We start from the raw sequence: 12,340 nt of genomic DNA, 5'->3' as shown, positions 1-12,340 counted from the left end.
TCACTCTCTCACACTCTCACACTCTCACACTCTCACACACTAACACCCAGGGCGACGTCTACATCCTGTTTAACCCCTGGTGTGAAGGTCAGCACCTCGACACTCTCTCACTCTCTCACACACTCACACACTAACACCCAGGGCAACGTCTACATCCTGTTCAACCCCTGGTGTGAAGGTCAGCACAGTGGCACCTCGACACTCTGTCACACTCACACACTCTCACACACTCACACACTAACACACTCACACACTAACACACTAACACCCAGGGCGACGTCTACATCCTGTTCAACCCCTGGTGTGAAGGTCAGCACCTCGACACTCTCTCACACACTAACACCCAGGGCGACGTCTACATCCTGTTCAACCCCTGGTGTGAAGGTCAGCACCTCGACACTCTCTCACACTCTCACACACTCACACACTAACACCCAGGGCAACGTCTACATCCTGTTCAACCCCTGGTGTGAAGGTCAGCACCTCGACACTCTCTCACTCTCTCACACACTCACACACTAACACCCAGGGCAACGTCTACATCCTGTTCAACCCCTGGTGTGAAGGTCAGCACCTCGACACTCTCTCACTCTCTCACACACTCACACACTAACACCCAGGGCAACGTCTACATCCTGTTCAACCCCTGGTGTGAAGGTCAGCACCTCGACACTCTCTCACTCTCTCACACACTCACACACTAACACCCAGGGCAACGTCTACATCCTGTTCAACCCCTGGTGTGAAGGTCAGCACAGTGGCACCTCGACACTCTCTCACACTCTCACACACTCACACACTCACGCTCTCACGCTCTCACACTCTCTCACACTCACACTCCCACACTCTCACACTCTCACACTCTCACACACTAACACCCAGGGCAACGTCTACATCCTGTTCAACCCCTGGTGTGAAGGTCAGCACCTCGACACTCTCTCACACTCTCACACACTAACACCCAGGGCGACGTCTACATCCTGTTCAACCCCTGGTGTGAAGGTCAGCACAGCGGCACCTCGACACTCTCTCACACTCACACACTCACACTCTCTCACACACTCACACACTCACACTCTCTCACTCTCTCACTCTCTCACACACTCACACACTCACACACTTTCTCACTCTCTCACTCTCTCACACTCCCACACTCCCACACACCCACACACCTCAACACTCTCACACTCTCTCACACACTAACACCCAGGGCGATGTCTACATCCTGTTCAACCCCTGGTGTGAAGGTCAGCACAGCGGCACCTCGACACTCTCTCACACTCTCTCACACACTCACACACTCACACTCTCTCACTCTCTCACTCTCTCACACTCTCACACTCTCACACACTCACACACTCACACACACTCACAAACTCACACACTCACACTCTCTCACTCTCTCACACTCCCACACACCTCGACACTCTCACACTCTCTCACACACTCACACTCTCTCACTCTCTCACACTCCCACACACTCTCACACTCTCACACACTCTCACGCTCTCACACTCTCACACTCACACACCTCAACACTTTCTCACACTCTCACACTAACACACTCTCACACACTTAAACTCACTAACACACTAACACTCTCACTTTCTCACACACTCTCACACTCACTCACACAAGCACACACTCACACTCTCACACACACAGACACATACTCACACACAGAGACACACACACCCTCATAGATACACACGCACAGAGACACCCACACTCCTGTGTGTCATTCCTAGATGACACAGTATTCCTGGACGATGAAGAGGAGAGGAAGGAGTATGTGCTGAACGACACTGGCATGATCTACTACGGCACAGACAAGCAGATCGGAGCGCGGACCTGGAACTACGGGCAGGTGAGGGCAGAGAGACGAAGAGCAAGATGAAGAGACCTGTGTCAGTGTGTCAGTCAGAGTGTTGTTAAGTGTGTCAGTGTGAGACAGTGAGATGAAGTGACCTGTATCAGTGTGTCAGTCAGAGTGTTGTTCAGTGTGTCAGTGTGAGACAGTGAGATGAAGTGACCTGTATCAGTGTGTTAGTCAGAGTGTTGTATAGAGTCTCAGTGTGAGACAGTGAGATGGAGTGACCTGTATCATTGTATCAGTCAGAGCGTTGTTCAGAGTGTCAGCGTGACACAGTGAGATGAAGTGAGCTGTATCAGTGTGTCAGTCAGTGTTGTTCAATAAGTGTGTCAGTCAGTCTGTCAGTATGTCAGTCAGTGGCTCTGTTGTGTCATTGTTCTGTTCCTAGCCAGCCATTCATTTACAGTCTGGACTCAGTAGAGACATGGGCTGCTATCAGAAAACTGTTTGGCTTTATTATTGACTCACCTCTTTCTATCTCTCTCTCTCTCAGTTTGATAATGGTGTCCTGGAAGCCTGTCTGTTCCTGCTAGATAAGAGTGATACACCCCACTCAGGGCGTGGGGATGCAGTGAACGTGGTCAGAATCATCTCTGCCTTGGTGAGAATCATGATTACTTCTACTTTTTATATTAGTATTGCCGACTCCGACCTGCAGTTCCCAGCTGCGCCTGCACACGGAGTGGGGGCGCTGTAACACTGGATTACTGACAGCCTGCTGTTGTGTCTGTAAATTGACAAGCACCTGTCTCTCTCTCTGTCCCCTATCCTTCTCTCTTCCTCTCCCTCTTCTTTCATCTGAATCCCTGTTCCCTCCCTCTCCCAACCGCTCCCTCTCCTCTCTTCCATTCTCTCTCTCTCCATCTCTCTCCCATTCCACACCTCCTCTCTCCCTCTCTCTCAGATTAACTCTCTGGATGACCGCGGGGTGCTGGAGGGGAACTGGTCTGGTGACTATCTGTGTGGACGAGCCCCCACTGCATGGGGAGGCAGTGTGGACATCCTGCTGCAGTACCACAAGTCAGGGGGGGTCCCGGTCAAGTATGGGCAGTGCTGGGTCTTCGCAGGCGTCACCACCACAGGTACCAGTGTGACCTCCTGTAGTGTCCAGTCAGTGTGTCTGTATGAACCCCTCTCTCTCAGTGCAGTGTTAATGTACTGGAGTGTCCAGTCAGTCAGTGTGTCTGTATGAACCCCTCTCTCTCAGTGCAGTGTTAATGTACTGGAGTGTCCAGTCAGTCAGTGTGTCTGTATTAACCCCTCTCTCTCAGTGCAGTGTTAATGTACTGGAGTGTCCAGTCAGTCAGTGTGTCTGTATGAACCCCTCTCTCTCAGTGCAGTGTTAATGTACTGGAGTGTCCAGTCAGTCAGTGTGTCTGTATGAACCCCTCTCTCTCAGTGCAGTGTGAATGTACTGGAGTGTCCAGTCAGTCAGTGTGTCTGTATGAACCCCTCTCTCTCAGTGCAGTGTTAATGTACTGGAGTGTCCAGTCAGTCAGTGTGTCTGTATGAACCCCTCTCTCTCAGTGCAGTGTTAATGTACTGGAGTGTCCAGTCAGTCAGTGTGTCTGTATGAACCCCTCTCTCTCAGTGCAGTGTTAATGTACTGGAGTGTCCAGTCAGTGTGTCTGTATTAACCCCTCTCTCTCAGTGCAGTGTTAATGTACTGGAGTGTCCAGTCAGTGTGTCTGTATGAACCCCTCTCTCTCAGTGCAGTGTTAATGTACTGGAGTGTCCAGTCAGTGTGTCTGTATGAACCCCTCTCTCTCAGTGCAGTGTTAATGTACTGGAGTGTCCAGTCAGTCAGTGTGTCTGTATGAACCCCTCTCTCTCAGTGCAGTGTTAATGTACTGGAGTGTCCAGTCAGTGTGTCTGTATGAACCCCTCTCTCTCAGTGCAGTGTTAATGTACTGGAGTGTCCAGTCAGTGTGTCTGTATGAACCTCTCTCTCTCAGTGCAGTGTTAATGTACTGGAGTGTCCAGTCAGTCAGTGTGTCTGTATGAACCCCTCTCTCTCAGTGCAGTGTTAATGTACTGGAGTGTCCAGTCAGTCAGTGTGTCTGTATGAACCCCTCTCTCTCAGTGCAGTGTTAATGTACTGGTGTCCAGTCAGTGTGTCTGTATGAACCCCTCTCTCTCAGTGCAGTGTTAATGTACTGGAGTGTCCAGTCAGTGTGTCTGTATGAACCCCTCTCTCTCAGTGCAGTGTTAATGTACTGGAGTGTCCAGTCAGTGTGTCTGTATGAACCCCTCTCTCTCAGTGCAGTGTTAATGTACTGGAGTGTCCAGTCAGTCAGTGTGTCTGTATGAACCCCTCTCTCTCAGTGCAGTGTTAATGTACTGGAGTGTATTAACTCCTCTCTCTCTCTCTGTCTGTCAGTGCTGCGCTGTCTGGGTATTGCTGGACGCCCTGTTACGAACTTCAGCTCCGCCCACGACACGGACGTTTCCCTGACCACCGACATCTACTTCGACGAGGACATGGAGCCGCTGGAGAGCCTGAACTCCGACTCCATCTGGTGAGGCGGCGCGATCGTGACCTCATCGCCGTGACGTCACGGCTCGGCCGGCTGCGGCGCGCTCACGCCTCTCCCCCCCCCTCGCCCCCCCCAGGAACTTCCATGTGTGGAACGACTGCTGGATGGCGCGGCCGGACCTGCCCCCGGGCATGGGCGGCTGGCAGGCGGTGGACGCCACGCCCCAGGAGACCAGCCAGGGCACCTTCTGCTGCGGCCCGGCCTCTGTCAGCGCCATCCGCACGGGCATGGTCTACCTCAAGCACGACACGCCCTTCATCTTCGCAGAGGTGCGGGGCTCTGTCCCTGTCCCTGTCTCTCTGTGTCTGTCAGTACCTGTCTCTCTGTGTCTGTCAGTACCTGTCTCTCTGTCAATACCTGTCTCTCTGTGTCTGTCCCCATCTCTCTGTGTCTGTCCCCGTCTCTCTCCTGACCCTTCTCTCTCTGTGTCTGTCCCCGTCTCTCTGTCAATACCTGTCTCTCTGTGTCTGTCCCTGTCTCTCTGTGTCTGTCCCCGTCTCTCTCCTGACCCTTCTCTCTCTGTGTCTGTCCCTGTCTCTCTGTGTCTGTCCCCGTCTCTCTCCTGACCCTTCTCTCTCTGTGTCTGTCCCTGTCTCTCTGTCAATACCTGTCTCTCTGTGTCTGTGTCTGTCTCTCTCTGTACCTGTCTCTCTCTCCTGACCCTTCTCTCTCTGTGTCTGTCCCTGTCTCTCTCTCCTGACCCTTCTCTCTCTGTGTCTGTACCTGTCTCTCTGTCAATACCTGTCTCTCTGTATGTCTGCCCCTGTCTCTCTCTGCTGACCCTTCTCTCTCTGTGTCTGTCCCTGTCTCTCTCTCTGTCTCTCTCTCCTGATCCTACTCTCTCTGTGTCTGTACCCGTCTCTCTCTCTGTACCTGTGTCTCTCCCCTGATCCTTCTCTCTCTGTGTCTGTACCCGTCTCTCTCTCTGTACCTGTCTCTCTCTATCTCAAGAATGAAGTCTGTGTCTGTCTCTCTGACTCAGACACACACCACCCATCATGTTTGCCCAGTTTCTCAGAGCGTCGTCGGTGACCCCTGCCCCCCCCCTCCTCTTCTCTCCCCGTCTCCCAGGTGAACAGCGACAAGATCTACTGGCAGAGAAACCCAGACGGGACCTTTAAAAAGATCCACGCGGAGACGAAGGCCGTCGGCCACTACATCAGCACCAAGGCTGTGGGCTCCAGCGAGAGGATGGACATCACTGACCTCTACAAGCACCCCGAGGGTGAGAGAGAGGAGAGAGAGAGGAGAGAGAGAGGGGAGAGAGAGGAGAGAGAGGAGAGAGAGGAGAGAGAGGACAGAGAGAGGAGAGAGAGAGGAGAGAGGAGAGAGAGGAGAGAGAGAGGAGAGAGGGGAGAGAGGAGAGAGAGAGGAGAGAGAGAGGGAACAGAGAGGAGAGAGAGAGGAGAGAGAGGACAGAGAGGAGAGAGAGAGGAGAGAGAGAGGAGAGAGGAGAGAGGATGAAGGAGAGAGAGAGAGAGCATCAGCACCAAGGCTGTGGGCTCCAGCGAGAGGATGGACATCACTGACCTCTACAAGCACCCCGAGGGTGAGAGAGAGGAGAGAGAGAGGGGAGAGAGAGGAGAGAGAGAGGACAGAGAGAGGAGAGAGAGAGGAGAGAGGAGAGAGAGGAGAGAGAGGGGACAGAGAGGAGAGAGAGAGGAGGGAGAGAGGAGAGAGAGGGGACAGAGAGGAGAGAGAGAGGAGAGAGAGGGGAGGGAGAGGAGAGAGAGGGGACAGAGAGGGGAGAGAGAGGAGAGAGAGGAGAGAGAGAGGAGAGAGAGAGGAGAGGAGAGAGAGAGGAGAGAGAGGAGAGAGAGAGGGGAGGGAGAGGAGGGAGAGAGGAGAGAGAGGAGAGAGAGAGGAGAGAGAGGAGGGAGAGGAGAGAGAGAGGAGAGAGGGGACAGAGAGGAGAGAGAGAGGAGAGAGGGGAGAGAGGAGAGAGAGGAGAGAGAGGGGAGAGAGAGGGGACAGAGAGGAGAGAGAGAGGAGAGAGGGGACAGAGAGGAGGGAGAGAGGAGAGAGAGGAGGGAGAGAGGAGGGAGAGGAGAGAGAGAGGAGAGAGAGGAGAGAGGGTGAAGGAGAGAGGAGAGAGAGAGCATCAGCACCAAGGCTGTGGGCTCCAGAGAGAGGATGGACATCACTGACCTCTACAAGCACCCCGAGGGTGAGAGAGAGGAGAGAGGGGACAGAGAGGAGGGAGAGGAGGGAGAGGACAGAGAGGAGAGAGAGAGAGGAGGGAGAGAGGAGAGAGAGGGGACAGAGAGGAGAGAGAGAGGAGGGAGAGAGGAGAGAGAGGGGACAGAGAGGAGGGAGAGGAGAGAGAGAGGAGAGAGAGAGGAGAGAGGAGAGAGAGAGTGATGAGAGAGAGAGAGGAGAGAGAGAGGAGGGAGAGAGGAGAGAGAGGAGGTGAGAGGGTGAGGGACAGACAGGAGGAGGAGAGAGGAGGTGAGAGGGTGAGGGAGAGCGGAGGTGAGAGGGGTGAAGGACAGGAGAGAGAGGAGGTGACAGGCTGAGGGACAGACAGGAGGAGAGAGGAGGTGAGAGGGTGAGGGACAGACAGGAGGAGGAGAGAGGAGGTGAGAGGGTGAGGGACAGACAGGAGGAGGAGAGAGGAGGTGAGAGGGTGAGGGACAGACAGGAGGAGGAGAGAGGAGGTGAGAGGGCGAGGGACAGACAGGAGGAGAGAGGAGGTGAGAGGGTGAGGGACAGACAGGAGGAGGAGAGAGGAGGTGAGAGGGCGAGGGACAGACAGGAGGAGAGAGGAGGTGAGAGGGTGAGGGACAGACAGGAGGAGGAGAGAGGAGGTGAGAGGGCGAGGGACAGACAGGAGGAGAGAGGAGGTGAGAGGGTGAGGGACAGACAGGAGGAGGAGAGAGGAGGTGAGAGGGCGAGGGACAGACAGGAGGAGAGAGGAGGTGAGAGGGTGAGGGACAGACAGGAGGAGGAGAGAGGAGGTGAGAGGGTGAGGAACAGACAGGAGGAAGAGAGAGGAGATGAGAGGGTGAGGGACAGACAGGAGGAGAGCCTACACTGTACACTCAGCCATTCCCCCCCCCCCCCGCCTCTGTCCACCAGGATCAGAGGAGGAACGCATCGCCGTGGAGACGGCCTGTCGCTATGGCACCAAGCCCGACGTGTACAACCCCCCCGCGTCCGCAGACGTGGGCATCGAGGTCTCCCTGAAGGGGGAGGAGCCCCGCATGGGCGGAGACGCCACCCTGGCGATCACCATCCGCAACACCAGCGCCGCGCCGCGCAGTACCACCGTCCACAGCCAGGTGGCAGTCATGTACTACACCGGCGTGCTCAAGGCCGCCGTCCGGAGGGACACGGTGCTCATCGAGCTGCAGGGCAACGAAGGTGAGCCTCCGTGGCCCTCTCGCGCCAGGCTCGCGCCGGCCGGTGACGGGGGCGAGGGACACTCGGAGCCACACAGGAGTCGGTCTCCCTCTGTGGCCAGTGAGCTCTGATGCACTGTGTTGATGTTGAGGGAAACGGTGGTCATGGCAATGGAGGAACTGACCAGTCCAGAGCTACAATAACATCAGTTTCCTTCTAGCAGTCAGTCAGTGTGTCTGTATGAACCCCCCTCTCTCTCTCTCAGTGAAGACAGTGGACTGGGTCCTCCCCTATAAGGACTATCAGGACAAGCTGGTGGACCAGGCGGCTCTGATGCTCATTGTGACGGCCCGGGTCAGTGAGACGGGACAGGTTCTGGCCACTCAGTACTCGTTCCGCTTACGCACGCCTGACCTGAACATACAGGTAATCAATCAATCAATCAATCAATCAATCACGCTTTTCCACCTGCACGGTATCAGTCATTCAGAGCTAAGAGTAACTCACGCGTTTTCCACACATCCAGGTCCGCAACGAGGAATCAATAAATGAGAATAGAAGGACCAGCCAGCTGTCTCTTCATGCACGATCTAGACAACTAATCAATAGCTGGTAATCCATTACACCAGACCTGCACGGGTCACTGGGAGTGATAATCAATGTAAATCAAGAATGCGGGTGCCAGATACGTTTTTCTATGATTGATAAAATCATATGTTTACTAGCAGGTCCTGGAAAGGGAATGTGTGCTGTTAGCCCAGCAGGTGTGAGTTGCGCGACTGTCAGGTGGTTCTGATCGCTGTAATGTGCGTTTCCAGCCACTAGGGGACGCTGTGGTGGGCAGCGAGATGACGGCAAAGATCACCTTTACCAATCCCCTCCCCATCGTACTGAGGGGAGTGGTCTTCAGGGTGGAGGGACTGGGCCTGCAAAGTGTTCGTGAGATCGCAGTGGGGTGAGAGAGCTACGTCCATCCTTTTCTCTGTCTCTGAGTCTGTCTTACTTCACACACTGTCTGTATTAACTGGAGTTAATACTGTTCACGTACTGTGTTAATGTACTGGAGTGTCCAGTCAGTCAGTGTGTCTGTATTAACCCCTCTCTCTCAGTGCAGTGTTAATGTACTGGAGTGTCCAGTCAGTCAGTGTGTCTGTATTAACCCCTCTCTCTCAGTGCAGTGTTAATGTACTGGAGTGTCCAGTCAGTGTGTCTGTGTGAACCCCTCTCTCTCAGTGCAGTGTTAATGTACTGGAGTGTCCAGTCAGTCAGTGTGTCTGTATGAACCCCTCTCTCTCAGTGCAGTGTTAATGTACTGGAGTGTCCAGTCAGTCAGTGTGTCTGTATGAACCCCTCTCTCTCAGTGCAGTGTTCATGTACTGGAGTGTCCAGTCAGTCAGTGTGTCTGTATGAACCCCTCTCTCTCAGTGCAGTGTTAATGTACTGGAGTGTCCAGTCAGTCAGTGTGTCTGTATGAACCCCTCTCTCTCAGTGCAGTGTTAATGTACTGGAGTGTCCAGTCAGTCAGTGTGTCTGTATTAACCCCTCTCTCTCAGTGCAGTGTTAATGTACTGGAGTGTCCAGTCAGTGTGTCTGTATGAACCCCTCTCTCTCAGTGCAGTGTTAATGTACTGGAGTGTCCTGTCAGTCAGTGTGTCTGTATTAACCCCTCTCTCTCAGTGCAGTGTTAATGTACTGGAGTGTCCAGTCAGTCAGTGTGTCTGTATGAACCCCTCTCTCTCAGTGCAGTGTTAATGTACTGGAGTGTCCAGTCAGTGTGTCTGTATGAACCCCTCTCTCTCAGTGCAGTGTTAATGTACTGGAGTGTCCAGTCAGTGTGTCTGTATTAACCCCTCTCTCTCAGTGCAGTGTTAATGTACTGGAGTGTCCAGTCAGTCAGTGTGTCTGTATGAACCCCTCTCTCTCAGTGCAGTGTTAATGTACTGGAGTGTCCAGTCAGTCAGTGTGTCTGTATGAACCCCTCTCTCTCAGTGCAGTGTTAATGTACTGGAGTGTCCAGTCAGTCAGTGTGTCTGTATGAACCCCTCTCTCTCAGTGCAGTGTTAATGTACTGGAGTGTCCAGTCAGTCAGTGTATATCCGTATTAACCCCTCTGTCTCTCTCTCAGTGATATAGGTAAACACTGCACAGTCAATCTGACAGAGAAATTCGTCCCCACGCGCTCCGGCCTCAGGAAACTAATCGCCTCGATGGACTGCCGCCAGCTCACCCAGGTGCACGGGGTCACGGAGATCAATGTGAAGGAGAAGCTGTGAGCCCCCCTCCCTCCAGCCCCCCCTCCCCCCGCGCTCTCCAGCCATGTCTCTCCAGCTGCGAGCTCTCTCCCCCCCCCCAGCCTCCCTCCGCTGCTGTGAGAGGGGACAGGCGCCGTCTCGCAGAGAGGCGGTAATCGTCAGGCGGCGTCACCTTCAGCTCACGAGGTCTGTGCCCTCTGTGGGCGGACTGGACAGGGCCGGGCACCAGAATCTCAGCCTGTCACTGTGACCAGCGGACAGCGCCGGCAGAGAATGTTCCCCCACACACACACACACCTCTCTGCCCTCTCTACCTTCTTTACCCACTCTGTCCTCTCTGCCCCTTCTGCCCCTCTGTCCTCTCTGCCCCCTCTGCCCCTCTGCCCCTCTACCCTCTCTACCCTCTGCCCTCTCTGCCCCTCTACCCTCTGTCCTCTCTGTCTTCTGCCCTCTCTGCCCCTCTGTCTTCTGCCCTCTCTGCCCTCTGTCCTCTGTCCTCTCTGCTCCTCTGTCCTCTCTGTCCATTCTGCCCTCTGTCCTCTGCCTCTCTGCCCCTGTTTCCCATTCTTCATGCTCGATTGCTGGTAGAGGCACGAAACAACGACGGCACAAAACACCGAGCACGAAAGGGAGCAGGCCCTAACACTGCAGCGTGGCGTCTGGGACCAGGGCTGAGGCTGAGGCGCAAGGCTGGAGTGCACCCCAAAGAGCACATGGCGGGGGGCGTCTCCTTGACCCACCCCCAGCAAGAACTGTCCCAGTGAGGCTCTCCCAGTCCCGGTGCGTAACCACTGCCAGATTCCCCGCCGAGGAGACGTCAGCCTCTGGCAGAGCTACGAGGAGAGACAGAGACAGGGGAGGAGGGCAAGAGGGTTCTCACATTTCACATCTGTTTTGTTTTATTTTCATAACGATCTGATCGGACTTTGCACTGTAAAGAAAGGTCCCGTGAACCGGATCAGCTGTGACCAGTCACTAGAGACATAAACAAACCTCCAGTGAAAAAGCAATCTGAGCCACACTGGGCTTTCCTGGACTTTACTGGACTGACTGGACTGTGATCTTGATTAGTGATTAACTGAGATTATAATCAGACTCCACTGACACTGACAGAGCAGTGTGAGACTCTCCAGGCTGGACTGGACTGACTGGACTGTGATCTTGATTAGTGATTAACTGAGATTATAATCAGACACCACTGACACTGACAGAGCAGTGTGAGACTCTCCAGGCTGGACTGGACTGACTGGACTGTGATCTTGATTAGTGATTAACTGAGATTATAATAAGACTCCACTGACACTGACAGAGCAGTGTGAGACTCTCCAGGCTGGACTGGACTGACTGGACTGTGATCTTGATTAGTGATTAACTGAGATTATAATCTGACTCCACTGACACTGACAGAGCAGTGTGAGACTCTCCAGGCTGGACTAGACTGACTGGACTGTGATCTTGATTAGTGATTAACTGAGATTATAATCAGACTCCACTGACACTGACAGAGCAGTGTGAGACTCTCTAGGCTGGACTGGACTGACTGGACTGTGATCTTGATTAGTTATTAACTGAGATTATAATCATACTCCACTGACAGAGCAGTCTGAGACACTCCAGCCTGGTCTGGACTGACTTTAACATAAACTGGATTAGTTATTGACTGTGATTATATTCAGACTCCCACTGAATGACAGGCATTTACAATTATTGATATAAAGATAGTTTGTGACATTTCAGTAATATGTTTGGTGGAGCCTGACATCAAGGATGTTAGGTAGGAGAGTCATTAGTTATTGCTTTTAACCTCAGCATTATTATTATTATTACTCTCTACTATAAACATGATTTAAAAATCTCTCATCAGCCTGTGTGGCGTGCTCATGCACAGACTGCAGTGAAGTCTTTCTGTCCTCCTGCTCCTTTCCCGTCAATCAGAACTTGTCAACCCCTCCATGAAGTCTCTGACTTCAGTCTTGATGATTGTGACTGTTGCTGTACTCAAATGTTTCCGTCAGTATTACCTGCCTGAAGAGCTGTGTGAAGGATAATTGTTAAGGTGTTTTAATTGTGTCGACTGTACATAGTTAAACTCATGTAGCCTGTATACTGTTAAATGTGTCGACTGTACACAAACTCATGTAGCCTGTATACTGTTAAATGTGTCGACTGTACGCAGTTAAACTCATGTAGCCTGTATACTGTTAAATGTGTCAACTGTACACAAACTCATGTAGCCTGTATACTGTTAAATGTGTCTACACAAATTTTGTATTTGATTGTTGTCAAAATGAATAAATACTGCCAGTATCACAGGTATTCTCCAGTGAGAGGTGATG

At 53.0% G+C, this 12,340-nt stretch overlaps 1 protein-coding gene across 1 annotated transcript in view; it reads left to right on the top strand.

Moving 5' to 3' along the window:
• Nucleotides 1-12,314, top strand: part of tgm1l1 (transglutaminase 1 like 1) — a 43,970-nt gene extending 31,656 nt beyond the window's left edge. The window contains exons 5-14 of the mRNA XM_088915645.1: nt 1,749-1,867; nt 2,367-2,474; nt 2,778-2,955; nt 4,254-4,392; nt 4,487-4,679; nt 5,482-5,635; nt 7,489-7,773; nt 8,018-8,178; nt 8,571-8,707; nt 9,878-12,314. Coding sequence (XP_088771771.1) covers nt 1,749-1,867; nt 2,367-2,474; nt 2,778-2,955; nt 4,254-4,392; nt 4,487-4,679; nt 5,482-5,635; nt 7,489-7,773; nt 8,018-8,178; nt 8,571-8,707; nt 9,878-10,025 — 1,622 coding nt within the window. The 3' untranslated portion in view covers nt 10,026-12,314. The remainder of the gene's footprint in view (nt 1-1,748; nt 1,868-2,366; nt 2,475-2,777; nt 2,956-4,253; nt 4,393-4,486; nt 4,680-5,481; nt 5,636-7,488; nt 7,774-8,017; nt 8,179-8,570; nt 8,708-9,877) is intronic.
• Nucleotides 12,315-12,340: the final 26 nt, after the last annotated feature.

Source organism: Atractosteus spatula, chromosome 5 (genome assembly GCF_055471065.1).
Source record: "Atractosteus spatula isolate fAtrSpa1 chromosome 5, fAtrSpa1.hap1, whole genome shotgun sequence".
NCBI lineage: Eukaryota > Metazoa > Chordata > Actinopteri > Semionotiformes > Lepisosteidae > Atractosteus > Atractosteus spatula.
Note: the sequence above shows the minus strand (reverse complement) of the source record. Positions and strands in the feature narration are given on the sequence as shown.